General features: G+C 42.8%; 1 protein-coding gene across 3 annotated transcripts in view; it reads left to right on the top strand.

Moving 5' to 3' along the window:
- The window catches only part of FMN2 (formin 2), a 398,539-nt gene that overhangs the window by 16,050 nt on the left and 355,242 nt on the right, over positions 1–27,247 (top strand). For all 3 annotated transcript variants that reach the window (XR_012433817.1, XM_005539682.4, XM_065542730.2), the window contains exon 2: positions 17,050–17,216. Coding sequence is in view for 2 of the 3 variants with exons in the window: in XM_005539682.4 (XP_005539739.3) it covers positions 17,050–17,216 (167 nt within the window). In the remaining variant the exon portion in view is untranslated. The remainder of the gene's footprint in view (positions 1–17,049; positions 17,217–27,247) is intronic.

Here is a 27,247-nt window from a genome sequence, read left to right as displayed (position 1 = left end):
AGCTGAACTCATCTTTTCTCCAAACCCAACCTGCTCCCTTATGTAATGTTGGATTCCTGGTGGATAATACCTTCTAGCACAGCCCTTTGCCCCGTTTCTTAAGTGAGAAATCTGGAAGTTGTGCAAGTTAGCCAAGCTACCCCGCTCTTCCGCCTCCTTATATTTAGTTAGTCTCTACATCCTGTTAAAATATACCTCCAAAAATATGTTTTTAAATACTCATCCCCTCCTTTCCAGGAGGCTATTTGCTTATTTATTTATTTTTGACAGAGTTTTTGCTCTTGTTGCCCAGGCTGGAGTGCAATGGCGTGATCTTGGCTCATTGCAACCTCCACCTCCTGGATTCAAGCAATTCTCCTGCCTCCGCCTCCCCAGTAGCTGGGATTACTGGTACCCACCACCACGCCCAGCTAATTTTTATATTTTTAGTAGAGACGGGGTTTCACCATGTTGGCCAGGCTGGTTTCAAACTCTTGACCTTGTGATCTGCCCGCCTCGGCCTCCCAAAGTGCTGGGATTACAGGCATGAGCCACTGTGCCTGGCCTTTCCCAGGAGGATTTTTAATGCCACTCTCCAAGTTTTCCAGTAGCTTTCCATTGACTGTAGGAACACAATTGAAACCTGAGATTTATATTCAAGCTGAAGACTGAATGTGTTCAGGATGAAGGAGTTAGATTTGCTAGCTGTTTGTATGATTCAACTCAGCACAAGGGAGGCCATACCTTGTAGAAGGTCCAGTGTTGGAATGCGTGGTCTTGCGACGATCAATGTCATCATCACTGGAGATGTTAAAATAGAGACTGAGAAGATCAAAGGGGCTGGTCATAGCCCTGGAGAGGCTGAACTTGACCACTGATATTCTTTCCAACTAGGAGAGTCAATGATATGCGACTTGAAAAGTCAGAGCAGCAGCTATGGTCTGTGTGACTCATTCTTTTATTTGAGAGTGCTTTAAATATTTATGTAAAACTCTTCAACCAAGTGATTTTAGAAGTTGCCATTTATTAGATTCACTTTTATGGATTTAACTTAATAGATAGGAAAATTAAATTAAAAATCATTTTTCTTCTGACTTTCTATAGTTTTTCCCTTTTAATCTTGATTTATTACATGACCTTTTAAAAAAATACCAGGAAATTCATAACCTGTCATAGGTCCTGACATCGTTGGTAGTTATCATCATATGTGTTCTATGATATTCTTTTTTCAACTTCGTTAGATTTATTAGATTAAATTTCTCTATTTATTTTTGTCATTTTCAGCGTTTGGTAAATTGAAGTTGGATAGTTTCTTTTTCTCTCTTCCCCAGGGAAAAAAATCCCTTGATGCTAGTCAAATTGAACTTTATATCAATTTTAATAGACCATGTAGTACCAAGAACTCTCTATAACAAAGTCATTTTTTTGAATACTCTGTCTCAGTATGATGTATTTGCTATAATTGATGTAGAACACATCTTTGAATACCTTTCTCAATATCCCTAGTGTCAAGTAACATAAATGCATCAAACGTGTACCTCAGTTCACCACAGAGAACAGTCAACTTCTTCAAAACAATCATGAAGACACATTGCAGGCCCTTTTTCTTGAAGACTGAGAGGATCTTCCTGTAAAGTGTCTAAATCAAAGGTGTACCTGGGTTCGGTGAGTTTTGATTCCTCCAGGGATAGTAGAGTTTCACTCTGCTTTATGTTGGTGCAGATCCCTTTATGAGCCATGGTCATCTTCATTGCAGATTAGGGCAGGGAGTTCCTCATCCCTGTGTGTTTTGTGACTTGTTTCCTTAATGATTTGTGTAGCTATTGGATTTCATATTTGTTTTCTTTCTTTGAGACAACCCTAGATATTTATCCTTGTGGCAGTCTTCTTTGTACTGTAAAACCTGCAGCATTTTGGACCTAAAACTAGACATGGTAATTTCTATTTGATCATAAATGGCCCTCCTTATTTTTTTTTCTTATTTAGCCAGTATAGGCTGTTAGTATGTGAGATACAGAATATGTGATATCTCTGTATTCAGTGATATCATAAACTTAAGCAATTATCATTAATGTCTTATAATAGATTTGTTTGTCAACAGCCTTATTTCTTCCTAATATTTCAATTTATAGATAATATGGGATATCAGGGAAGTTTATTAGATAGTTATGTCTGAGCTATAAGGTCAGAGAAAAATTTAATGTGACAAGATATCTGTTTTAATTCTCATTTTGCATAAGATATAGTGACCTGGAAGAAACAGAAACCTATGTTGACACCTTTTAAAATACAGCAACTATCTTGTTCATCCTTCAACCGTTAAAAAATACACAGAAGGGGCCTGGTGCAGTGGCTCACACCTGTAATCCCAGCACTTTGGGAGGCCAAGGCGGATGGATCACCTGAGGTCAGGAGTTCAAGACCAGCCTGGCCAACGTGAAACCCTGTCTCTACTAAAAATACAAAAATTAGCCTGGCGTGGTGGCGAGAGCCTGTAATCTCAGCTACTCAGGAGGCTGAGGCAGGAGAATCACTTGAACCCAGGGGGCGGAGTTGCAATGAGCTGAGATGCTGCCATTGCACTCCAGCCTGGGCAACAGAGTGAGACTCCCCCCCTCAAAAAAAAAAAAACAAAACCACACACACACGCACACACACACACACACACACACACACACGGAAAAAATATCAATGACGTATTTGTAGGCTATTAAAATATAAGTTTCAAACAGATGATTAAAATTGAATGCTATTATAGGACATAAAACGCAGTACAAAACTTGCATTTAGCCCTCCCGTGTATATAACCTTAGACATATTACTCAAATATTTGGGCCTTGATTTCTTTTTTTTTTTTTTTTTTTTTTTTTTGAGACGGAGTCTCACTCTGTCCCCCTTGCTGGAGTGCAGTGGCCGGATCTCAGCTCACTGCAAGCTCCGCCTCCCGGGTTCAGGCCATTCTCCTGCCTCAGCCTCCCGAGTAGCTGGGACTACAGGCGCCCACCACCTCGCCCGGCTAGTTTTTTTGTATTTTTTAGTAGAGACGGGGTTTCACTGTGTTAGCCAGGATGGTCTCGATCTCCTGACCTCGTGATCCACCCGTCTCGGCCTCCCAAAGTGCTGGGATTACAGGCTTGAGCCACCGCGCCCGGCCAGGCCTTGATTTCTTTACAACGGAATTAGTGGTTTGAACTAAATGATCTCTAAGATTTCTTCTGGCTCCAACATACTGAAGATTAACAGTAGTGGATTGTCACTGAGTCATTTGGTCCTCCTCATGACAATCATTAGTCTTTGGGATGAGTAAAACCAGAAAGGTTACATGTACCATCAAGGGTAGTGGGAGAAAAGCATCTCCTACTGTCTGTCCTCAAAGCTTCTATTCCTGTTTGGACAGTTTCTTGTCTCAGTAAAATGGGAGACTCTCCCTGCTCTATGTTGAAGTCACTGAACCTATGTACACCTTTCATTTAGACACTCTTAGAGGAAGATCCTCTCAGTCTTCCAGAAAAAGTGCCTACAATGCGTCTTCTATATTGTTTTGAAGAAGTTGGCTGTTCTCTGTGGTAAACTGAGACCACATTTGATGCATTCATATTACTTGACACTAGAAATATTGAGAAGGGTATTAAAGATGTGTTCCACGTCAATTATAGCAAATACATATACTGAGACACAGACTCTCCCTGCTCTGTGTTGTCAGCAGTTAGGAGCCAGCCCGTACTCTGCATCACTTCTACAAGAGTATGCCAGCTACATTGCCTTATGGTATTATTGTTATTATTATTATTATTATTATTATTATTATTATTATTCTTAGTTAAGGGCAGGGAGCATGTTTTCTTCAGATTGTCTTCCTCTAGTAGGCCTAGGACATTCTTTGGGATATGACAGACTCCTAAGTGCTTGGTTATATCTTATGTTTGCTCCTCCCCAACCTCCCAGTTCCACTAAGGATGTTTAATGAAGGCAGTGTGTTCTAAACAGACTGCTTTTAAAATCTTCTCTCTTGGATTTGGTTGTTGTAAGTAGGTTGTTAGCCCCTGCAGGGCACCGATCGCTGGTCTGTTTCTTTTATATCCTAATGCAGAAAGTTGGTCAGAAGCTTTTCCCAGAGTTGCTGGCTGAGTCAGAAGTAGAAGATCCCTGGAATAAAAATGAGGAAAGCAGAGTGTGTGTCCAGTTTTGGCACTGCCACTTTCCAATCTTATGACTTGGGGCAGACTCTAGAACCTTTTCATTCCTCAGTTAGTTTCTTTGAAGTTGTGATGATAAATCCTGTTCTGCCTACTTCACAGAGCTGACAGTAGATGCAGAAATGCCTTTTACGTTGTATAGCCCTGTTAAAATAAAGTATTTTTTACTTTTTGTAGTGTCGATAGTCAGAGGCCCAATAAAACCCCAGTGCAAGGATAGTTGATTTTACTTCTTCATTGTGCAAGAGGATTGCAACATTTGTTGTGATGGTGAATGAAAACTTCCCACCCACTGCAGTGTCCATACTTGTCTAGGCTTGTGATTTTTGCTTCCCAAGGTAAGAGGAGTATTTACAGCTAGTGTATGACTGCAAAGCTGATTCTACAAGCTTCACTTTTGATTAGCTACAGTGTGGAAGAATATGTGGGAAGAGTGTGAGGGGATTAGTATAGCGATAATTGGAGAACATTAATGATTAGTAAGTCCCCAACTCATTTAATGAATGTTATTTTTGATGTGAATTTAATAAATATAGTAAAACAAATAATACAAGCCCTTTTTTAAAAAAAAAAAAAAAATCGAGGTTAGGAATTGTAGCAAGCAGTGTCTTAAATATTACCTTGTTGTTAAAATCTGCTAAATTTAAGAAAAAACCCCCAAAACTTGGTGTATGAAGATATTTGAATCTGTGGTTACCTTGCCTATTACCATACTATTTCAAATGCTTTTAGATCCAACTTATGATTTCCTTCTTTTAAGTTGAACCAAAATTTTTAATCACACTTACAAGTAGAGAGTATTTGAAGTACATCTTGATCATAATAATAACAGGTAACATTTATTGGGTACTGTGTTAAACCTGTTACAAAAATTGTTTCGTTTAATTTTCACATTAAACCTTGGAGGTAATGAGGATGATTATTTCCAATTTCTAGATGAGGAAACAGGATTCCCAGGGGTTATGTAACCTGTCTAAGGCCATACCTAGCATAATGGAAGCATCGATGTTACCGGAAAGGGATCCCAATCCAGACCTTAAGAGAGGGTTCTTGCATCTCGTACAAGAAAGAATTCAGGGCAGTCCTTAGAGTAAAGTGAAAGCAAGTTTATTAAGAAAGTAAAGGAATAAAAGAATGGCTACTCCATAGACAGAGCAGCCCCAAGTGGTTGCCCATTTTTATGGTTATTTCTTGATGGTATGCTAAACAAGGAGTGAATTATTCATGCCTCCCCTTTTTTGACCATATAGGGTAACTCCCTGATGTTGCCATGGCATTTGTAAACTGTCATGGCGCTGGTGGGAGTGTAACAGTGAGGATGATCAGAGGTCACTCTGGTCACCATCTTGGTTTTAGTGGGTTTTAGCGGGCTTCTTTACTGCAATCTGTCTTATCAGTGTCTTATCAGCCTTATCAGCAAGGTCTTTATGACCTGTATCTTGTGCTGACCTCCTACTCATCCTATGACTAAGAATTTCTTAACATCCTGGGATTGCATCCCAGTAGGTCTCAGTCTTATTTTACCTAGCCCCTATTCAAGATGGAGTCGCTCTGGTTCAAACATCTCTGACATCAGGATTGGGATCCAGGAAGTAGCTTCTGTTGTTTAAGCTGTGGCTGCAATCCCATGCCTCCCCACATGGGTGTACTTCATGAAGTCAAGGTACAGAGTCCATGTGTTTTCAGTGGAAAGGAATGGGCAGAAAATAAGGAACACTTTCCATCCTATAAAAGAATGAGAGAATTGTTTATGGTTATACTATTCTAGATTTCTTCATTTCTGTATAATTAGGTATATAATATGTAATATGTGTGATCAGTGACATGGGCCTTTCCTAGATAAAGATAGCATGACCTTTGACAAGACACCTAACATCCTTAGGCCTGCATTTTCTTTCTTTTTTATTTTTTTTTTTAAGACGGAGTCTCACTCTGTCACCAGGCTAGAGTGCAGTGGTGTGATCTCAGCTCACTGTAATCTCCGCCTCCTGGGTTCAAGGGATTCTCCTGCCTCAGCCTCCCGAGTAGCTGGGACTACAGGCACACACCACCACGCCAGGCTAATTTTTGTATTTTTAGTAGAGACGGGGTTTCACCCTGTTGACCAGGTTGGTCTCTGTCTCTTGACCTCATGATCTGCCAGCCTCAGCCTCCCAAAGTGCTGGGATTACAGGCGTGAGTCACCGTGCCTGGACAGGCCTGCATTTTCTAGTTAAGAAAATGACAATAGAGGCTGGGTTTGAAGGACAGAAAGATGGCTCCTCTTGGCTCAAGCCTGTAATCCCAGCACTCTGGGAGGCCAAGACGGGCGGATCACGAGGTCAAGAGATCGAGACCATCCTGGCTAACACAGTGAAACCCCGTCTCTACTAAAAATACAAAAACTTAGCCGGGCGAGGTGGCAGGCACCTGTAGTCCCAGCTACTCGGGAGGCTGAGGCAGGAGAATGGCGTGAACCCGGGAGGCGGAGCTTGCAGTGAGCTGAGATCCGGCCACTGCACTCCAGCCTGGGTGACAGAGCGAGACTCCGTCTCAAAAAAAAAAAAAAAAAAAAAAAAAAAAAAAAAAAAAGATGGCCCCTCCCATTGGGTCTTGTATTTGGGTGGAGGGAGGAAAGGGAGCAGAAAGAGCCCAAGAAACTTTGTCCCTCTCCTGCCTTCATCTTTATAGAGTTATAAATTCCTCAGAAATTAGCATTTAGATACTTATAAAGTTTATAACAATCTGTGCTGTAGAGATGATTTTTATCAGCTTTCGAGAATTTTCTCTAGTTGCAGTGTTGCTACAGCTGCTGGGGGTGTGTTCCCTCGGCAGTGGTAGAGCCTAACTCTTCCTTTATGGTGATTCCATTCGAATTTTCCTGATAAGTGACCCTGGGACAATGTGTGCTTCTGAAGGCCCCCCTAGCTGACCCTGTGGTCCGGGCCCTAGGGACTGACCTTCTAGCTGGCACCAGCCCCTGCTGTGAAATGGCTGCTGCCCACAGGCAGTGTTTTGTGAGCTGTTCATTCAGCAGATAGATTTTTGGCAAATTGACTTAGTGCTGTTTTGCAAAGAGTAAGAGCTCAGGAAATATGGTTGAATAAATAAATGTATGCAAATATGAAGTGAAATGCAGGTTTGACAACTGGACACTTGAAAAAGTTAAAATTATTCTAGGGCCAATGATTTTCATTTATTGGTGTGGTTGACATGTCTGTCTAGGAACAGTGATTTGACCGAGGAGTAGAGTGAGGCGACGGGGGATACCTTGACTGGGGGGGGATATTGTAGTCACGGGGTGTGAAAGCGAGTGCCAGAGGGAAGCTGGAAGCCTGTGGTTTGCACAGTTAAGAAGTAAGGTTGTGGCCAGGCACCGGGGCTCACGCCTGTGATCCCAGCACTTTGGGAGGCTGAAGTGGGCGGATTGCCTGAGGTCAAGAGTTTGAGACCAGCCTGGCTAACATGATGAAACCCTGTCTCTACTAAAAATACAAAATTGGCCGGGCGTGGTGGCACACGCCTGTGGTCCCAGCTTTTCGGGAGGCAGGAGAGTCGCTTGAACCCTGGAGGTGGAGGTTGTGGTGAGCCGAGATCGTGACACTGCACTCCAGCCTGGGGGACGGAGCAAGACTCCGTCTCAAAAAAAAAAAAAAAAAAAAAAGTAAAGTTGTGTTTGGAAGGCCTCAGGGCAGCCCATTCTCCCTAGTTTAGATTCAAGGCGTCCTATTTAGTAGGTGAGTGTCTCCCGATTAAATCCTCAATTATCAAATGCAGGAAGAGAAATAAAAGTTGATGTCTCCATCCACTCCCGGTGACCCGGTCAAATTACATTCCTTGAATAGAAAAGGAGTTCAGTATATAGTCTAGCTGGAGTGTGTCTCCTGGAAATAACAAAAACTGTTCACCTTCCCGCCACAGTGATTTTGACTCTTTAATAAACTGGGTTCATATCTCTTGCTTTTACGAAATCAGGAACATGCTTTGTTTAGCTTTGTGTCTTGAACTTTCACATGATTTTTGTGTCACATATTTCTATGCAATTAAATCTTTTTAATAGTGTGATTGAAGATATTTTGTTGTGAAAGTTGAATATACACATTTAGAGAATTAAATGAATTCCCATGAATCCATCACTCAGCTTCAGTAAGCATCAATATTTTCAATGCCATAATAGTTTTATCAACCCCCTTTTTCCCCTTCTACCCCATGCCACCTACTTTTTTGTGAAATAATTTAAAACAAGCTCCAGACATCATGTTATTTTAGTAGCAAATATGTGTCTCAAAAATGGACTTTAAAAATATGCTACAATGCCATTCTTTATATTGAAAGCAAATAGATTGAGTTGTTCAATATTACCCTAGTCCATCCTCAGAACTCTCTGATACTCTAGAATGGATGCTAGGTGCAATCTGACAGTTGATTTGGTTCATGCTCAGTTCTCCCTTCTTTTGTTCCACAGGCTGGGGGACAGCGGGAGAGCTTGATGGGGGGTGCTGTGTACTTTATGATCACCCCCAGCAGGGGCCCACCAAGTCTGGCTTTCTCAATTGTCCTGAAGCTGTGAATGATCCCTGGGTTTGAGGCTGACAGCTTGATCCTTTCTTTGCAAGCATTTCAATTGACATTTTCTCTAATGGATTTTCCATCCACTTGCTGTTCATTAAGTGAGCCCATTATTTCATTAGGAATTGCAAAATGGTGATTTTCTAATTCTATCATTTCTTTTGCACATTTTGGCCGGAATTTTTCTGTATTGAAGACTTTTCTTTATTCACGAGGTATGGTTGTTACCCTGAAATACAGATCTTTCTAGAAAGGCAGCATCAATGCTTCATTATTTCCTATTCTGTTAGCAGTGCCCTAGCATTCTCCAGTGATAGCTGATGTTTTATTTTTCTGGTTTCTTTATATATATTCAATATGTTTAAATCAATTAAGTTATTATTCTTTCTGTAATAGCATGGCTTTTAATGGCTCTATAGTTAACAGTCATGTGTATAAAGCTATCATTTCCTTTTTTATTTATGTCTTTATTGTTGGACATTTTAGTTCCTTTTAATTTTGGTACTATTAATAATCTATTTGTTATAGTACCAGGAACTGTGATAAATACTCGACATGCATTATCTCATTTAATCGTCATAATACTCCTATGATGCATCACTCTGAGGATACCTCTGAATATTTACCTAGAATAGCTTTTATAAAGTTGAATTTCTGGGTCAAAGGGGTGAATTTTTAAAGATCACTGACACACATGGCCAAATTGCCCCTTGAAGCTTTCCTTGTCGGTGCTGATGCTCACTTCTGGGTTTTGGGGTACCTTGAGTTCAGCTTGAGGGACACTGGAGGAGCAAAATTGGTAAACCTGCTGGTTTGGTGGTTCTTTGAATTCTCATCTTTTTCCCCAGTCCTCCTGCTTTTACAATACAGTCTTGTCACAGAGCCAACCCCAAAACTGGGGTTCTGCCCGGGCGACCACATGGGTTCTTGGCTTCCCTTAGGAAGGAATTCAAGAGGGAACCACAGAGTAAAGGGAAAGCAAGTTTATTAAGAAAGTAAAAGAATAAAAGGGTGGCTACCCCATAGGCAGAGCAGCCCCGCGGGCTTCTGGCTGGCTATTTTTATGGCTATTTCTTGATCATATGCTAAACAAGGGGTGGATTATTCATGAGTTTTTTGGAAAATGACAGGAAATTCCCAGAATTGAGGGCTTCTCCCCTTTAAAGACCATACAGGGCAACTTCCTGACTAGTCAGTGCATTCACAAAGGTCTGCCCAGTTTCAAAGAATGGGGTATTTAGAGACTGGGTGAGATTATGGAGAGAATATGGAAAGAGTTGAGAGAATAAGCCATGGGGTGAGCCTGAAAGCACTCCTACATTGCCATGTTGGGGAGAGAAGCCATTAAAAGGGACTTGGGAGAAAATGTCTAGCGAGTTAGAGAAAACAGGGGAGGGGAATATCATGAGATGAGAATAAAATGCTTTAAGGAGTAGGAGTAAATCAGCAGTGAAATTTTTCTGAAAGATAAACTAAGTAGGATGAAGACAGAAATGTTGGCTGGGTGTGGCAGCTCACCCATGTGGTCCCAGCACTTTGGGAGGTTGAAGCAGGAGGATTGCTCGAGCCCAGAAGTTTGAGGCTGCAGTGAGCTATGGTAGGACCATTGCGTTCTGACCTGGGTGACAGAGGGAGACCTTATCTTTTTTTTAAAAAACATGGAAAAAAAAAAGTTACTGATACCATGCTGGCCAGCAATTTCTGGCACATCATGGGGATGGAAAACAAATTAGAGCAGACTGAGCAAGGAGGGAGAGGTAGCAAACGTCGTTAATTCCAGTTAGTGTTTTGATGTGAAGGGAAGCCAAGCAGTGGAATAGTAGGTGGGAGCCGAGAGTGATTTGGCTCAAGGGAGGATTTGTTCTTTCGGATTTTTTTTTTTTTTTTAAGCATGTTTGTGTGATACTGGGAATGTCCAGCAAAGAGGGAGGTGTTTGTATTTCAGGAGAGAAGGGATAGCCAAAGAAGTGATATCTTGGCAAGCAATAAGGAATTCAGCTCACAACACAAGGGAAAGAACTGGCTGTTGTTTGTAACAGGGCCTCTTTCCATTGTGAGGAAGACAAGTGTGAGCATTTTTGCATATTTGGAATTTGTCTCAGTAAATCATTTGACAATATCATCTCATCATTGGAAAGAATGGGTCAGGTGGGGAGAAGCTTATTGAAGCATTGTATTGGAGTGGAAGCTTACATGAGAACACACAGCAGTGCTGACCTCATTGAGGTATATAGCTGTGCACTGCAAGTGAAGACAGACAACACCTGCATGGCTTTCTTTTTTTTCTTTTTTTTTTTTTTTTTTGAGATGGAGTCTTGCTCTGTTGCCCAGACTGGAGTGCAGCGCGATCTCGGCTCACTGCAACCTCCACCTCCCAGGTTCAAGCAATTCTCCTGCCTCAGCCTCCTGAGTAGCTGGGACTACAGGCGCGTGCCACCACACCCGGCTAATTTTTTTGTATTTTCAGTACAGATAGGGTTTCACCGTGTTAGCCAGTGTAGTCTTGATCTCCTGACCTCATGATCCACCTGCCTTGGCCTCCCAAAGTGCTGGGATTACAGGCATGAGCCACCGCGCCCAGGCTACCCATGTGACTTTCTTTTACAATGTTCAGTTGTTCAGGTGCAGGCAAAGAGAAAGTGGATGGCTGCGCCGAAACAGGTTGTGGTTTCACCTGACAAGCGTGGTGGAGGGAAAGAGGGATAAGAGAGCTGAAGTGTTTGAAGTATTTAATTATAGTGATAGAACATAGAATTTAAGCCGCTGAGGAAGGAAGTGACACAGCACGGGTGACAGATTGTGCAACAGTAGTAGGGATAACTGGTATTCAAGGTCAGCATGGTGGATGGAGCTTTAGAAGGGGTTCTAGAGTAAGAGTCTAAAGGTAGAAGGTAGTTCTCAGGAGTTAGATGTTCCTTTCAGGCATTTGTACATAGATTCATTGATGATCAAAAAATTAATTGATTATCCCCTCTTTGCCAGCCACTCCTTGAGGTCCTGAGTAAAAGGTGGTAAACACACAGCAGGGATTGCCGAAATGGAGTTTACACTCCAGGAGTAGGAGACAGATCACAGACTTACATAAATTCAAGGACTAAGCTCTCTGAAGAATCAAGTGGATAATGGGAACAAGAGTAATGGGGCGTGCTCCTTCAGAAAGGGTTTTAGGAAGTTCTCTTGGTGAAAGTGACCACTGACCGGAGACCTGAATGAGATGAAGGAGTGAGGGAGTCATTGATGTATCTGGGGGAAGAGTGTTCTGGTGCAAAAGGCTTCATGGTGAGAGTGAGCTCAGTGTGTTCCAGGAGGAGAAGGCCGGTAGGCAAGAGTGGTGAGAGGTGGGAGGTAGGGAGGTGGCTCTTGCATCTGGTGAGTGTTGCGGGGTTGTGACTGACTGGGTTATAAAATAATTTACTGCAACAGTAGTGAGGTGAAGAATGCAAGTTTATTAGAGAGTAAGTACGTTGCAAAGGAGCAACGGGTAGCACAGCAGAGAAGGGGCTGTCTGCCAAGGGGCAGGGGCTGGGGTAAAGTTTGATAGGGTCCTGCTTGTGGGGCTACGTGCAAATAAAGTGATGCTGCTGGGGCTGCATGCAGAGTGAGGTATTTGGGAACAGGATAGTGTGCAAGTGGGTTGTTTGTGGTTAACCATCTCTTGGAACAATGGTTCTCCCCCACCTGGGACCCCCCTTCCTCGTTGTTGCTAACTTACCTATCAGGACTCCACAGTGACGGATTTGATTTTACTCTGAGGGTGATGGGAGGCCACTGGAGAGTTTGGAGTAAACTTTGGAATTGATCTTCTGGAGGTGGTACAGTTCCTGATAGTGAACGCTTTGAGGCTGTGAGATGGGAATGGGTGGCTATTTTGTGGTGGAGAAAATGTTAGCTGGAGGCAAGGGGCTCAAGGTCTTAGGCGAGGTATCCTCCTGAGCACAGGTTTGCTCTCCATGTGGATGTCCAAATCACTAAGAATGATAGGAGTAGAGGTGGAACGGGGGCAAGGAGGTGAGTTATTTAGTGAATGACCAGGGGAGGGAATAACTAGAGGTTAGTGGATGGCAGAAAGGAGGAGGGATAGTAGAGTCTAGCCAGTGGCAGGAATTTTCAAAAAAGCTCATGGTTTTGGAGGAGAATAAATCATCTGGAAGTGTTCATGGGGAACAAGGAGGTTTCCCACATTTTGTCCCTCAAATGTGAGGGATTTGACTTAAAATGCCTCCACCTGGCCAGGCATGGTGGCTCACACCTATAGTCCCAGCACTTTGGGAGGCTGAGGTGGGTGGATCACGAGGTCAGGAGTTTGAGACCAGCCTGGCCAACATGGTGAAACCTCGTCTCTACGAAAGATACAAAAAATTAGCCAGGTGTGGTGGCACGTGCCTGTAATTTCAGCTACTCAGGAGGCTGAGGCAGGAGAATCGCTTGAACCCAGGAGACGGAGGTTGCAGTGAGCTGAGATCTCTCCATTGTACTCCAGCCTGGGCGACAGGGCGAGACTCCATCTCAAACAAACAAACAAACAAACAAACAAACAAAAAAGCCTCCACCTGAGACGATTGCAAGGCGAGGAGATCCTCAAGCAGAAGCCAAGTTATCACTAAGGAAGGAGGTGAAGTTTCTTTAGAGAGAGGTTAGGCGTGGGGTTCTCAGCCTGGGGTTATTTTTGCGCCTGCCCCAGGAGACATTTGGCAATGTCTGGAGACATTTTTGGCTGTTACCACTGGGGGCAAGTGGCTGTGCTACTGCCATCCAGTAGTAATGGCCAGGGATGCTGCTAAAAGCACGGGATAATTTTCCCCACTACCCCTAAACACGGAAATACCAGGCCCAGGATTTCAACAGGGTTGTGGTAGAGAAACCCTTCATTAAGGATTTCGGGATATATGCTTTCTTGGAAGTGGAGTTCCAACAGGTCATCATTCTCTCTCTTCCACACTGTTCTGGACTCTTTTGATAATTTTTGGCTTGATATACACATACACATTTACTCTCAGTCACACACATGCAAGATCCTGATGCCCTTATTTTTTGTCATATACATTATCTGAGTGGTAGGAAAGAATTAGTTTTAGGGCTATTTCCAGTAATTCAGTAAGATGAATACAACAATATACTGTTCTAATAATTAATCACCTGAGAATTGAGGGATGCTCTTTCCTAGATATTTAGTTCTACTTAGATGCAGGCAAACTGAAGTTCTGTAGGGGAAAACTTTTTTATTTCCCCTCAAAAAAATCCTGGGAGACCAAAGAATGTTCTCTAATGACCGGAAGAAATGGAGAAAATAGAGAGACCTCTTGTGTCCTGCTTTGTCACTCGAAATATCAAAGGCAGCTTTTGAGATTTGTTTTATAGACAGAAATAAGAAGAGGCATAACAATTGCATGACTAGTATCCTGATAGAATTGAACATTTATGCATTTGAAATGTAGTTATTGTAACTGAAGTATAGACTTGGCCTGGTTTTGCAAAGCCCGGAGCTAAGAATGGTTTTTACACGTTCAAAGTTGCTCAAAACAAAATTAAACCAGTGAAAAATATGCGACAGAGACCTTACGTGGCTCATAAAGACTAAAATACTTACTATGTGGCCCTTTATGTAAAAAGTTTGATGGTATAGACTGATAAATCATTTCCAATTCTGGCTATATGAATGAATCTGTCATAGCATTGTGTTTATTCAGAAATCCTGAAAATATTTATTGATGCTTTTTATGTGCAAGTGGCCAAGTTTGCAAGACAGATGCTGGTCATCAGCAAGTTTGCATTTCAGTGAGGAAGGTCAGCTTTAAGCAAATGATTGCATAACCAATTAGATAAAATAATTAATTCCACAAAGAAATTATGAAGGGTTCCAAAAGAGCATGGAAGGGGATTACTGAAGACTTTTCTGGATAACAGTTGATCTAAATTTGAAGAAAGAATCTGCTGATTAGAAGGAGGAGCAATTGTGACCCCAGAAAGGACCCTAGAGATTTTCCATTTCCTCTGATGAAAGTTTATGAACGCAAAACAAGCTACAGAAATGTTTGAAATTAAAGAGCTAGGCCAGGCACGGTATTTCACGCCTGTAATCCCAGCAATTTGGGAGGTGAGGTAGGTGGATCATTTGAGGTCAGGAGTTCAAGACCAGTCTGACCAACATGGTGAAACCTCATCTCTACTAAAAATACAAAAAAATTAGATGGGCGTAGTGGTGCATGCCTGTAGTCCCAGCTACTTGGGAGGCTGAGGCAGGAGAATCGCTTGAACCGGGGAGGCGGAGGTTGCAGTGAGCCAGACCACATCACTGCACGAGTGACAGAGCGAGAGTCTATCTAAAAAAAAAGTGTCAGAAATAAAATAAGGCCTATAGCTATGACTCTGCACTCTCGCTAACATTAGAACCAACTGACGACCTGTAGAAAACTGATGCCTGAGCCCTGCTTCCAGCAATTCTGTTCTCCCAGGTGATCCTCAGTTTTAGCCAAGATTGAGAACCTGTGGCGTAAGTGGACCCGGGCCCTCTAGGATCCTCAGCCAGTGTCTTATTTATTTATTTATTTTTGAGACAGAGTCTCGCTCTGTCAGCAGGTTGGAGCGCAGTGGCACGATCTCGGCTCACTGCAAGCTCCGCCTCCCGGGTTCAAGTGATTCTCTTGCCTCAGCCTCCCGAGTAGCTGGGACTACAGGCGCCAGCCACCACGCCCGGCTAATTTTTTTTTTTTTTTTTTTTTTTTGATTTTTAGTAGAGACGGGGTTTCACCATGTTAGCCAGGATGGTCTCGATCTCCTGACCTCGTGATCTGCCTGCCTCGGCCTCCCAAAGTGCTGGGATTACAGGTGTGAGCCACTGCACCCGGCCCAGTGTCTTCTTATTATGCCTCTCTTGCCTTTTTTTTAGGGAAATAGTAAAAAAAAACAAAAAACAAAAAACAAAAAAAAAAAACGTCCTTAAGTTCAGACCTATGCTAGAGTTATATTTCTGAGGAGCATCTGAGAGAAATGTGAATTTTTATCCCTTTTCTGGGTGACTTATTTTTATTTTGTTGGCCAGCTCTCTTCACTTCTTGTGGGTTGGTGCCTTTGCCTCCTGCCTCTTTGTCTCTTCATTCTCTGTCCCCGTCATGATGGACACTGTGAATGTCAGTCACTGATATTTCTGAGTCTAAATGGCGGCATGTTGGGTTACGAACTGCTTCCTTTGAGAGCCATCTGCAATTAAATTCAAGGGGTTTAGCCTTTATATCCAATATTTATTTATTTATTTATTTATTTATTTATTTATTTATTAATTAGTTTTTGAGACACAGGTTCACTCTTGTTGCCCAGGCTGGAGTGCAATGGCATGATCTTGGCTCACTGCAATCTCTACCTCCTGGTTTCAAGCGATTCTCCTGTCTCAGCTTCCTGAGTAGCTGGGATTATAGACACCCGCCACCATGCCTGGTTATTTATTTATTTATGTATTTGAGATGGAGTTTCGCTCTTGTTTCCCAGGCTAGAGTGCAATAGTGCGATCTCAGCTCACTGCAACCTCCGCCACCCAGGTTCAAGCGATTCTCCTGCCTCAGCCTCCCGAGTAGCTGGGATTACAGGCGCCTGCCACCACGCCTGGCTATTTTTTGGTGTTTTTAGTAGAGATGGGGTTTTGCCATGTTGGCCAGGCTGGTCTTGAACTCCCAACCTCAGATGATCCACCCGCCTTGGCCTCCCTAAGTGCTGGGATTACAGGTGTGAGCCACTGTGTCTGGCCTTGGATCCAAATTTAAATCCAAAATTGGATTTACCAATTAAATCCAAAAGGGAGCTGAGTGAGGTGGTGTGTGCCAGTAGCTCTAGCTACTTGGGAGGCTGAGGCAGGAGGATGGCTTGAGCCCAGGAGTTTGAGGTAAGCTTCGGCAACATAGTGAGACCTCATCTCTATTAAAGAAAAAACCCAGCTGGTTGTGGTGGCTCACACCTATAAATCTAGCCACTCAGGAGGCTTAGGTGGGAGAATTGCTTGAGCCCAAGAGTTCAAGGCCAGCCCGGGCAACATAGCAAGACCCTGTCTGAATTAAGAATCTTAGATGGAAGCTGTGTAGCCCATAACTTGGCCTGTTCTCTTTTGAGGCAGGAGGTATTTAGGGGGATGAGAGAGCAAACCAGTTCTGTAGTTTTTTATGTGGCAACTGTGGCCTCAGACTACAGAGCTTTCTCCTAGCCTGAGAGGCTCCTTTCTATCAGTAGCCTTGGAAACGGTGCTGCTCCCTGGCAGTGTTTACCCAGCCGCTGTCCCCTGGTGAGTTCAGAGCCAGGTGATCGGCAGTGCTCCCTCTTAATGACTGTGTTTCATCTGCAGGGCGAACACTGTTGGAGAAGCTGTTCAGCCAGCAGGAGAACGGGCCTCCAGAAGAAGCAGAGAAGTTTTGCTCACGGATCATTGCCATGGGTCTTCTCCTTCCTTTTAGTGATTGCTTCAGGGAACCGTGTAATCAGAATGCCCAGACCAATGCAGCTTCGTTTGATGTAAGTAGGAGAAATCACTTCTGTCTGTGAGGCAGATTTGCTGTTGAAATAGCAACTACGATGTGTGTCTGCCCAGTCACCCTATAATTTAAAAACAACATGTGATGCAAGCATTTTTTTTTCCTTAGCTGCTCAACAGCTCAGTATGTCTGTTTGTACACTAAAAAAAAAAAAACTAGAGTATTAAGTACATTTGCCAAACCTCCTTTTCTTAACAGATGGTCACTCAGGAGTTCTCTAGCCTGCTTTAATCAGCGATGATTTTAAAAAGTGATTTCTGAATTATTTTTAATTGCGGTAAAATACAGATAACGTAAAATTTACCATTGTAACCATTTTTAAATGTACCGTTTAGCGGCATCAAATACATGGATGTGGTTGTGCATCTACCACCACCATCCATCTTTAGAACTCTTTTTTATCATCCAAAATAAACCCTGTACCCATTAAACAATAACTCCCCATTCTCCTCTGTCCCCAAGCCCCTAGCGACCACCATTCTCCTTCTGTCTCTGAATCTGACTACGCTAGGTAGCTCATATAAGTGGAATCATGCAGTATTTGTCCTTTTTGTGGCTGGCTTATTTCACTTAGCCTAATGTCTTTGAGATTCATCCGTGTTGGAGCATGTGTCAGAATTCCCTTCCTTTTTAAGGCTGAATAATATTCCATTGTAGGTATATGTCACATTTTGTTTATCCATTCATCTGTCAATGGACACTTGGCTTGTTTCCACCTTTTGCTATAATGCTGCTATGAATATGGGCTCATAATGAGTGAATAATGCCGCTGTGAACATGAGGTACAAAAACGCTTCAAGACTCTGGAATCAGCGATGATTCTAAAGTGGCTGTAAGTCAGTATTTATGACTTTGCTGGTCGTAGGCATTCCTTCAGAAGCAGCTCCACCGGGCACAGTTATTCCTCCCAGCGGGCTGGAGGTTTCCATGGGCCCTACAATGCTATTTTGGTGCGTTCCTAACTCATGTATGTGTGAAGTCCGGACATGAAGCAGCATCGTCTGCTTCATCCCCAGCTCCCATTCACCGAGAGAGTTAATACTGTAGAACAGTAATTCACCAGGCATATTCACAGTTCATAACGAATATGAGCACAGCTGGATTCTCATTGTCGAGACAGAGTATTGCCAGTCATTCTCAGGTATGTGGTATATGTGTGGCATTGGTTGGGATGAGTACCTCTAAAACCCAGATGTGGAAGAATTCTCATGTGTGAAATTCTCATAACTAAATTAAAGATTGGTCCACTTGTGCAGAGCCCAGGATTTTTATTTGAGGATAATGGTTTTTCTTTTTCTTTTACTCTTTTTTTTTTTTTTTTTTTTTGAGATGGAGTCTCACTTTGTTGCCCAAGCTGGAATGCAGCGGCGCTATCTTGGCTCACTGCAACCTCTGCCTCCCAAGTTCAAGCAATTCTCCTGCCTTAGCCTCCCAAGTAGCTGGGATTACAGATGCGCACCACCATGCCCGGCTAATTTTTGTATTTTTAGTAGAGATGGGGTTTCACTATGTTGGTCAGGCTGTTCTCGAACTCCTGACCTCGTGATCCACCCTCCTCAGCCTCCCAAACTGCTGGGATTACAGGCATGAGCCACTGCGCCCGGCTGTGGTTTTTCATCATATGGGTTATTTACTTTGTTTTATTACTGCCAACTGTGCTCTCTTAGCCTTCTTCAATATATAGGAATGAAATAATGATGAGTTTTAAAGACAATGAAAATGAGCCCTGGCTAAGGTCAAGATACGATAATAAATAATGAAGTGTCTGTATCTGTTCACTTTGCTTCCTCTTCTTTACCCATTACAGCCTGCAGTCTTCCTCAATCTTCCTTTAGCATTAGGGAAATAAATCACACAAAATATTTAGAGATCTTCTTGATTCTTCATGCTTCCCATTTGAAAGAAAATTCCCCATGTTGTGCTGTGTGTGACTTGGCAAGTTTCCTTCCTGAGATTTGTTTACATTTTTCCTGCTGCAATTTTTTAAAATGACATTGCAGCTAATCACTACTAGGTAGATCTTTTTCTCTTATGGGGAAAATTTGTGTAATTTAAATGTTTTCCTCCCTTCTCTTCTATGAGAGGTCTGTGTTATTGTAGAGGCAGAATGCTAGAATGATGGTGTGTTAAATATTATCGAACTCAGTTCTAGAAGATATATTGATTTGGCAAGTTGGAACTATAATTAGTATAGTGCAGGCAAAGGCAAACACTAGCCATGTCTAGCACTTGCTTTTTGATTCAAACTGTTCCCAAGTTAACGACATTTTCCTCCCTTAAATCCCAGAAGTGAACAGTCTTGCCAGTCAATGAATGTAGAATTGGATAAACAGAAAAGAAAGGGTAATCCTGTTTCTTTCTCTCTCTCTTTATTTTTTTTTAATCGACTAACCTGGTTGTTTCTTATACTCACCTCACTCTATCCTTGTGTTAGAGACTAGTAACTCTTCCCCGTCATCTTATTTTGGAGGGCAGCTGGGTGTGGCATCGAGTGTGGAAAACAAACAACAAAGGAATACAGTGCCTTGATGTTGTGTGAAGGCTTTCCTCAGAATCGGGAATTTCTTTCCTTCAACTTGATGGGATTGCATTTTGTCTTCCTTTATTCACTGGCTCTGTACGACCTCTCTACTCCCCCTTCAAAATGAACACAAAACAAAGAAAAAAACTGAAGATACTCTTGTATGAAATGTTATGCCCTATACTTAAATAGCAGCTCAGCAACAGAACTATGCGTTTATTGGATGTGTAGTCAAGGAGTTTCTTGAAAACCCGGAGAGGGTGACGATATAATGATACAGGGGGTTCTGAGGACTGGGGTGTCAATGAGGGATGGGGAAAAATGTGCTTATCTATGGGGAGAGAAATTTCCGATAATTAGTCTCTCTGCTGATTTCCAGAAAATAGCTGTTGGGAACATTTCTAACTAACAATCCTCTTGAGATCAGTTGCCCTTCGAGACAGAACATGCTGTGGGAATAAGGTCATAACTGGCACCCTTCCTACCTCCCCACCCCCCCAACTTTGTTCCCTTCCCTAATGGGATCCTGTCTCCCACCTCCCACTCCTCTCCCTTCTCATCTCTGCACTTACCTCTGCAATTACAGCAATAAATATCTTCAGTTTGAGGCTCTTCACTGATGCAGTTTATGTATTAGCCTACTTGACTCAACCCTTCTGATTTTGTTTTATGTTATTTTATACAGTTTTAGGGCCTAACATTTTGCTTTATCGAGTGCTGTAGAAAGTATGAAAAACAATTGCACATTTTGTCTTACCTTTTAACATGACTAAGATGTCAAGAACTTTAAAAGACAAAGATGGCTTTGAGTGATCCTGTTAATTCATTCACAGATTTTTACCAAATATATTCGTTCTAGAAGCCGGGTAGTGTTGTAGTCTCTGGGGATGTGTTAGTGAGCAGGAGAATGTGTTCTGTTGAAATGTGTGACCTAGTCAAAAGGGAGGGAGACAGATTTTGTAAAAATGCACAGGCTAATGAATTGCTCTTAGATTCTAATAAGTGATATGAAGGAAAACAGGACTAACAGGATGGAGTGAAAGGCATGGGGTAGGATGAGTGCAGAGGGGAGCCCTGTGAGATGAGGTCTGTGGGAAGGCCATTCCAGGCAGCTCCCAGGGCAAGTCCAAAGGGCATCATTGGAAGAGCACAAGCATGACTCAGAGAAAGCTGGAGCTTCAAGAGATGAGGATAGCAAGGGCTCAGGCCATAGCATAGGTAGGGTCTGAAAAGCCATGGAAGGAATGTGGCTTTTTTTTTTTTGAGACGGAGTCTTGCTGTATTGCCCATGCACGATCAGAGGCATGACCTTGGCTCACTGCATCCTCTGCCTCCTGGGTTCAAGCAATTTCTGGCTAATTTTAGTATTTTTAGTAGAGACAGGGTTTCGCCATGTTGGCCAGGCTGGTTTTGAACTCCTGACCTCAAGTGATCTGCCACCTCGGCCTCCCAAAGTGCTAGAATTACAGGCGCGAGCCACCACACTTGGCCTTTTTTTTTTTTTTTAATGGGAGGTTTTGGGAGGCTTTATGCAGGGGAAGAACATATTTGTCTTATAATATTCTTTTGTGGATCACCTGGGCTGGTCTTGGTTTGTTTGTTGTGGTGGTGGTTGTTTTTGAGACAGGGTCTCACTCTGTTGCCCAGGTTGGAGAGCAGTAGTGCAATCACAGCTCACTGCAGTCTTGACCTCCTGGGCTCAAGCGATCCTTCCACCTCACCCTTCCGAGTAGCTGGGACTACAGGCATGAGCCACTGTGCCCAGCTAATTTTTTAAGTTGTTGTTATAGACAGGGTCTCACTGTGTTGTCCCAAGTTGGTCTTGAACTCCTGGGGTCAAGCAGTCCTCCTGCCTCGGCCTCCCAAAGTGCTAGGATTATAGGCGTGAGCCACCATGCCCGCCCCCAAGCCTGCTCTTTGAATGTTTGAGTGTAGGCAGGCGCAGAAGTAGAAGCAGGAAGGCAGGTGGGATATCGCAGTAGTTTAGTTCTAGATGGTGGCAGTAGCTTGGGGCAGGATGGTGACAGGGGAGATGAAGACCAGTTAGTAGGTTGGTGTGGATTCTGAAGGTATGGCTGATGGGACTTTTGGTGGGGTAGACATGGCAGCAAGAGAACACAAGGAAATCAAGGATGACTTCTTGGTTTGAAGTAGCTGGGTGGATGGTTATGCAATTCATGAGGTAGAGAAGACAGCTCCATTTTGGGAGGAGGACGTAAGGATAGAACTGCTAGCAAGAGAAAACAGGGCTAATACTAATGCTTGCTACTTGGCAGATTGTATTGTTGACTTATAGATCATGGTATATTTCAGTGGTCTGAGGCTAGGCTTCTTTGTTTATTTGGAACCTATTTTAGTCATCTCTCTCATGCCTTTTTCAAAATGGCATCCCTTTTTCTGGGTCATATGCGTATTTTCCAGCCAACCACACTTATCTTACATAATTGTTGATTATTCATTAACAAGCTCTTCTAGGATTTCTTTAATCCTAACTGTGGCAGATATTATATGATCCGCTTACATCACCAAGAGTTAAGCAAGTTTACTTGACCCAAGCATTTTTGCAGGTGTAGGTGGTTCTAAATCTACTTAATCCTTCATGAGCTTATGTGTAAACGTCTGCCTAGCAGGATATTTCTGGATGCATGTTTTTGGTTGCTGGACTTGTTTGGGGTTGGCAGATCTGCTGATTTTGCCAAACATGTGGTGATCCCATGCTCACCAGATGGGCAAGAGCTCTTTGATATGTATGTAAATGGACATCGGTTTGGATGAATGTGTGAGCGAAGCTAAAATTAAAGACAAGGAAGACATAAAAATTCGGGTTACAAAGAAACCCAAGAAACAAGATTTTTGAACCTGTTGAAAGATGAAGTAATTAATCAAAACCAACAGCAACGAGTCCTAGAAAACTAATGAAATACATTCTACTCGTTGTCACCATAGTCAAAAAGAAGACTTAAGTGGACAAACAAATTATTATTTGCATTTGAAATCATTATTATTTTTTTCTTTCTTGAGATAGGGTCTCACCCTGCTGCCCAGACTGGAGTATAGTGGCACGATCTTGGCTTACTGCAACCTCCGCCTCTTGGCTTCAAGGGATTCTCCTACCTCAGCCTCCTGAGTAGCTGGGATTATAGGCATGCGCCACCACACCCAGCTAATTTTTGTATTTTTAGTAGAGACAGGGTTTCACCATGTTGGCCAGGCTGGTCTTGAACTCCTGACCTCAGGTGATCCACCTATCTTGGCCTTCCAAAGTGCGGAGATTATAGGTGTAAGCCACCTAGCCTGGCCTTGAATTCATTTTTTTTTTTTCTAGAGCAGGAAAAACATTTTGATGCTATTTAGCCAAGCCCACACAGATCTTTTCCTGAGAAGCAACAAAAGCCTTGCCACGTCTTTCAGCTCTAAGAGAATGTACACACATATATATTTTTTGCTGTATATTTATTTTTGAAACATTGTATACTGTATCAACTCTCAAAGTTGTTTGTATTTTAAAGGTGGTATTAAAATGATACTTAATTTTTTCAGACCAACTTTAACAATTATTTTACCTGATGATTTTGTTTACCAAAATTTACATAAGCTGTGTGGACTTGCTGTATGTTAATGCCTGCTGATGCCTTTTTTTTGTTTTGTTTTTGAGATGGAGTCTCTCACCCAGGCTGGAGTACAGGGGCATGATCTCGGCTCACTGCAACCTCTGCCTCCCAGGTTCATGCGATTCTCCTGCCTCAGCCTCCTGAGTGGCTGGGACTACAGGCACATGGCACCATGGCCAGCTAATTTTTGTATTTTTAGTAGGGATCGGGTTTGGCCACATTGCCCAAGGTGGTCTTGAACTCCTGGCCTCAAGTGATCCACCCACCTTAGCCTCCCAAAGTGCTGGGATTATAGATGTGGGACAACATGCCCTAGCCACCGTTATTGACATTGCTCTTGCCTTCTGGCGGTCACCAGTGAGAATGTAGCTGCTTGTCTCTCCCTCTTCCTTCTAATATAATTAATATTGCTATTTCAAGTTTCTCTTTCATAACACTTCTTTGAATTTTAAATAATACGCTTATGATTTTTGCCATTGTTTCATCAAATTCAGATCGTATCTCTTGCCACCCCACCCACCATGTAATAGTCACACTATTCGTGTCTCCACTTTCGCCTTCATTTAGTCTGAGCCCTGTCTACCTCCCAGCTTCTACCAGATACACTTTTATGTTTAGGGTATACTTTTAAGCTTAATAGTTTATCTATAAGTTGGAAGACATATGGATGCTATGTAACTGTTGCACTGCAGAGGCAGATAGCATATTCTGATTTTGTTTCCTTTTCAGTATTCCAATATCACACCCCCCAGACCATTTGAACAAGGATTTCCCTGGGTCCAGTTCAAAAGATTGTTGTGTTTATTTATTTATTTATTTATTTTTGAGACAGAGTCTCACTCACTCACCCAGGCTGCAGTGCAATTGCGCCATCTCGGCTCCCTGAAACCTTCGCCTCCTGGGTTCAAGCAATTCTCCTGCCTCACCCTACTGAGTAGCTGGGATTACAGGCGGATACTACCACGCCCGGCTAATTTTTTGTATTTTTAGTAGAAACAGGGTTTCACCATGTTGGCCAGGCTGGTCTCTTACTCGTGACCCCAAGAGATCCACCTGCCTTGGCCTTCCAAAATGCTGGGATTACAGGCATGAGCCACCGCACCTGGCTGAAGTCTATGTTTTTAGTAAACAATCACTTGCTCAAAAGTATCCCATATTTAGTTTAGTTTACATTTGGTTTATCCTTTTCTTATACAGGGAACTCCCATCCAGCACGATGAAGTTTTTGACTGCCTCTTATTTTCTTTTTTGGGTGAAGAAACATAACTTTTCCCCCTGTATTCTCAGTACTTTTTATTTTTCAGCTCATTCTTGCCATTTCATGGAATTCTTAATTTCTTTGTCTTCTAATTTAGATTGGGTTCTTCATATTTAATAATGATTTCCACTTGTTTTTCTCAGCTCCTCCTTTCCCTTCTGACACCTACACCCCAACCCCCTGCCCTGTTTCTGGGAACACAAAGATGAAAAGAAAGCTTCTATCCTGAACTGGCTTACGGTCCACTTTAAATAAATAAACACATGGAAATGAATTATTGGAGCTTATTGGATGAAGTGGGCTCCATAGTCAAAGTGTCTGGGATTTCTCAACTATGGTGCAAACTTAGGTAAATGCCTGGATTTCTCAAAGTTTGCTTCTTCTTGGGTAAAATGAGGAATAAATATAGTAGTTGCTGAGTGAGAGGAAAGTATGAATATGAATAAAGCATTTTGCACACTACAGGCACATAGTAAGTGTTCAACGCCCTTTGGCTGTCACCACAGGTCATAATCATGTTTAGGCTCTAGGTGGAGATATTTATAGTACAGGGACCAAAGGGGAAGGTTTGTAACTGGGTCTCCTTGGTAACTCAGGAGATAATAGCTGGGGCAAGACTTGAGGAATGAGTAGGAGTTAGCTGCAGGGAGCAGCCATGAAAGAAGTCCGTAGGCCGGGTGCGGTGGCTCACGCCTGTATTCCCAGCACTTTGGGAGGCCGAGGCGGGTGGATCACCTGAGGTCAGGAGTTTGAGACCAGCCTGACCAACATGGTGAAACCCTGCCTCTTCTAAACATACAAAATTAGCTGGTGTCTTGGCACATGCCTGTAATCCCAGCTACTCAGGAGGCTGAGGCAGGAGAATCGCTTGAACCCAGGAAGCGGAGGTTGCAGTGAGCCAAGATCACACCATTGCACCCCAGCCTGGGCAACAGAGCGAGACTCTGTCTCAAAAAAAAAAAATAAGTCTGTATACTGGGCAGTACTTAGAAAGGCATGGGGGTACATGTGAGCACAGTTCCTAAGTGTTTCTGGAGTGTAAATTGGGAGAATGATGAATAGAAAGGAGACCAGGAATGTAAACAAAGACAACCTGGGCGTGCTTTTGAATAATTTTGAGTAGTTAAGCCATAAACAGATTGGCATTTATAAAATATCACTCTGGTGGCAGGATGGAGAATGGATTGAAGAAAACTAAAATTAGCATCTGGGTGATCAGAAGAGTGTCTAAACTGAAACAGAGGCTGTGGGGTTGGAAAGAGCCAGATACAGGGAATCTTTAGGATTTAGAATTGACAGGACTTGCCATTTGATTGGATGTGAGGCAGTGGAGTAGATGATTTCTTTGAGTTTCTGGTTCATATTTCTGGGATACTCTACTAAAGAGTTAGCATACTAAAGAGGAAACAGGTTTCAGAGAGAATAATCATTCTCTTTTGACATCTAGAATTTGCGACTATTTGGGACTTTACAGCGGCTATTCCTTGAGGGCAAGGGAACTGATATTGCTGGCATAGACCATAGGTTATATGGTAAAATCATGAGCAAATAAATCTCACAAATTAAGAGAAGAGAATGTTGACCAATCAAAAGATTAAAGTTCTTAAGGACAGTGGAGAATAATTAGATGTAGTGAGAATATAGAGAGAATGAATTCGTTGGTGGTTGTGGCCAGAGGGAAGGATATTGGTGTTTAAGACTTAAGAGGTGGAGGTGATCTTCGCATTTCAAAGACCAGTCCATGGTGGAGAGGTAGGCCCGTTGTGATTAGAATTGAGAAGTTCAGGGTGTTGTTTGGGACTTAATGTCCCATAGAATGTGGAAGAGTCAGCCTTGAGAAGCAGAGAGAGGACCACGTGGTAAAGTCCTTGACATGTGAAGGCTATACCAAGGAGGTTTGTCAGGGTCTGTGATGAAGAGGGGTAGATGAGATGATACGGGCTTCAGAAGTGGAGTGGGTTATGCTCAGAATGGACATGGAATCCTCTCTAGCTGATTATGGAGGGCTAGATGAGAAGGTCGCGGTATGAGGGAGGATTGGGAAATCACCTTTCAGGTTCCGTCATCACTTGGCTTCAGTGATCACATTGGCCTTTTCATGAGCTTCTTGGGTTTGCCTGTTACTGGTTTCCAGTCCAGTCTCCTCAGTCTTGTCTAGTGGTTCTCAATCCAGGGTTATTTTGCCCTATAGAGGACGTTTGACAATGTCCAAAGACATTTGGGGTTGTCACAGTGGGGAGAGGGGTGCAACTGGCTTCTAGCGGGTAGAGACTGGGGCACTGCCAAGCATTCCAAATGCACAAGACATCTCCCCCTTTCCCCCAACAAAGAATTACCCAGTGCAAAATGTCAGTAGTGCCAAGGGTGAGAAATCTAGTGATATATGTCTGATCATGTTGTTTTACTTTATTTTTTGAGACAGGCCGGAGTGCAGTTGGGTGATCACAGCTCACTGCCTGCCTTAACCTCCTGGGCTCAAGCGTTCCTCCCACCTCAGCCTCCCAAATAGCTGGGATTACAGGCACATGCCACCATGACCAGCTAGTTTTTAATTTTTTTTTTTTTTTTTTTTTTTAATAGAGACGGGGTCTCCTTAGGTGGCCAAGGCTGGTCTTGATCTC

Source organism: Macaca fascicularis, chromosome 1 (genome assembly GCF_037993035.2).
Source record: "Macaca fascicularis isolate 582-1 chromosome 1, T2T-MFA8v1.1".
Classification (NCBI taxonomy): Eukaryota; Metazoa; Chordata; class Mammalia; order Primates; family Cercopithecidae; genus Macaca; species Macaca fascicularis.
The sequence above is the reverse complement of the archived record's forward strand: the minus strand, read 5'-3'. Positions and strand labels throughout refer to the sequence as shown.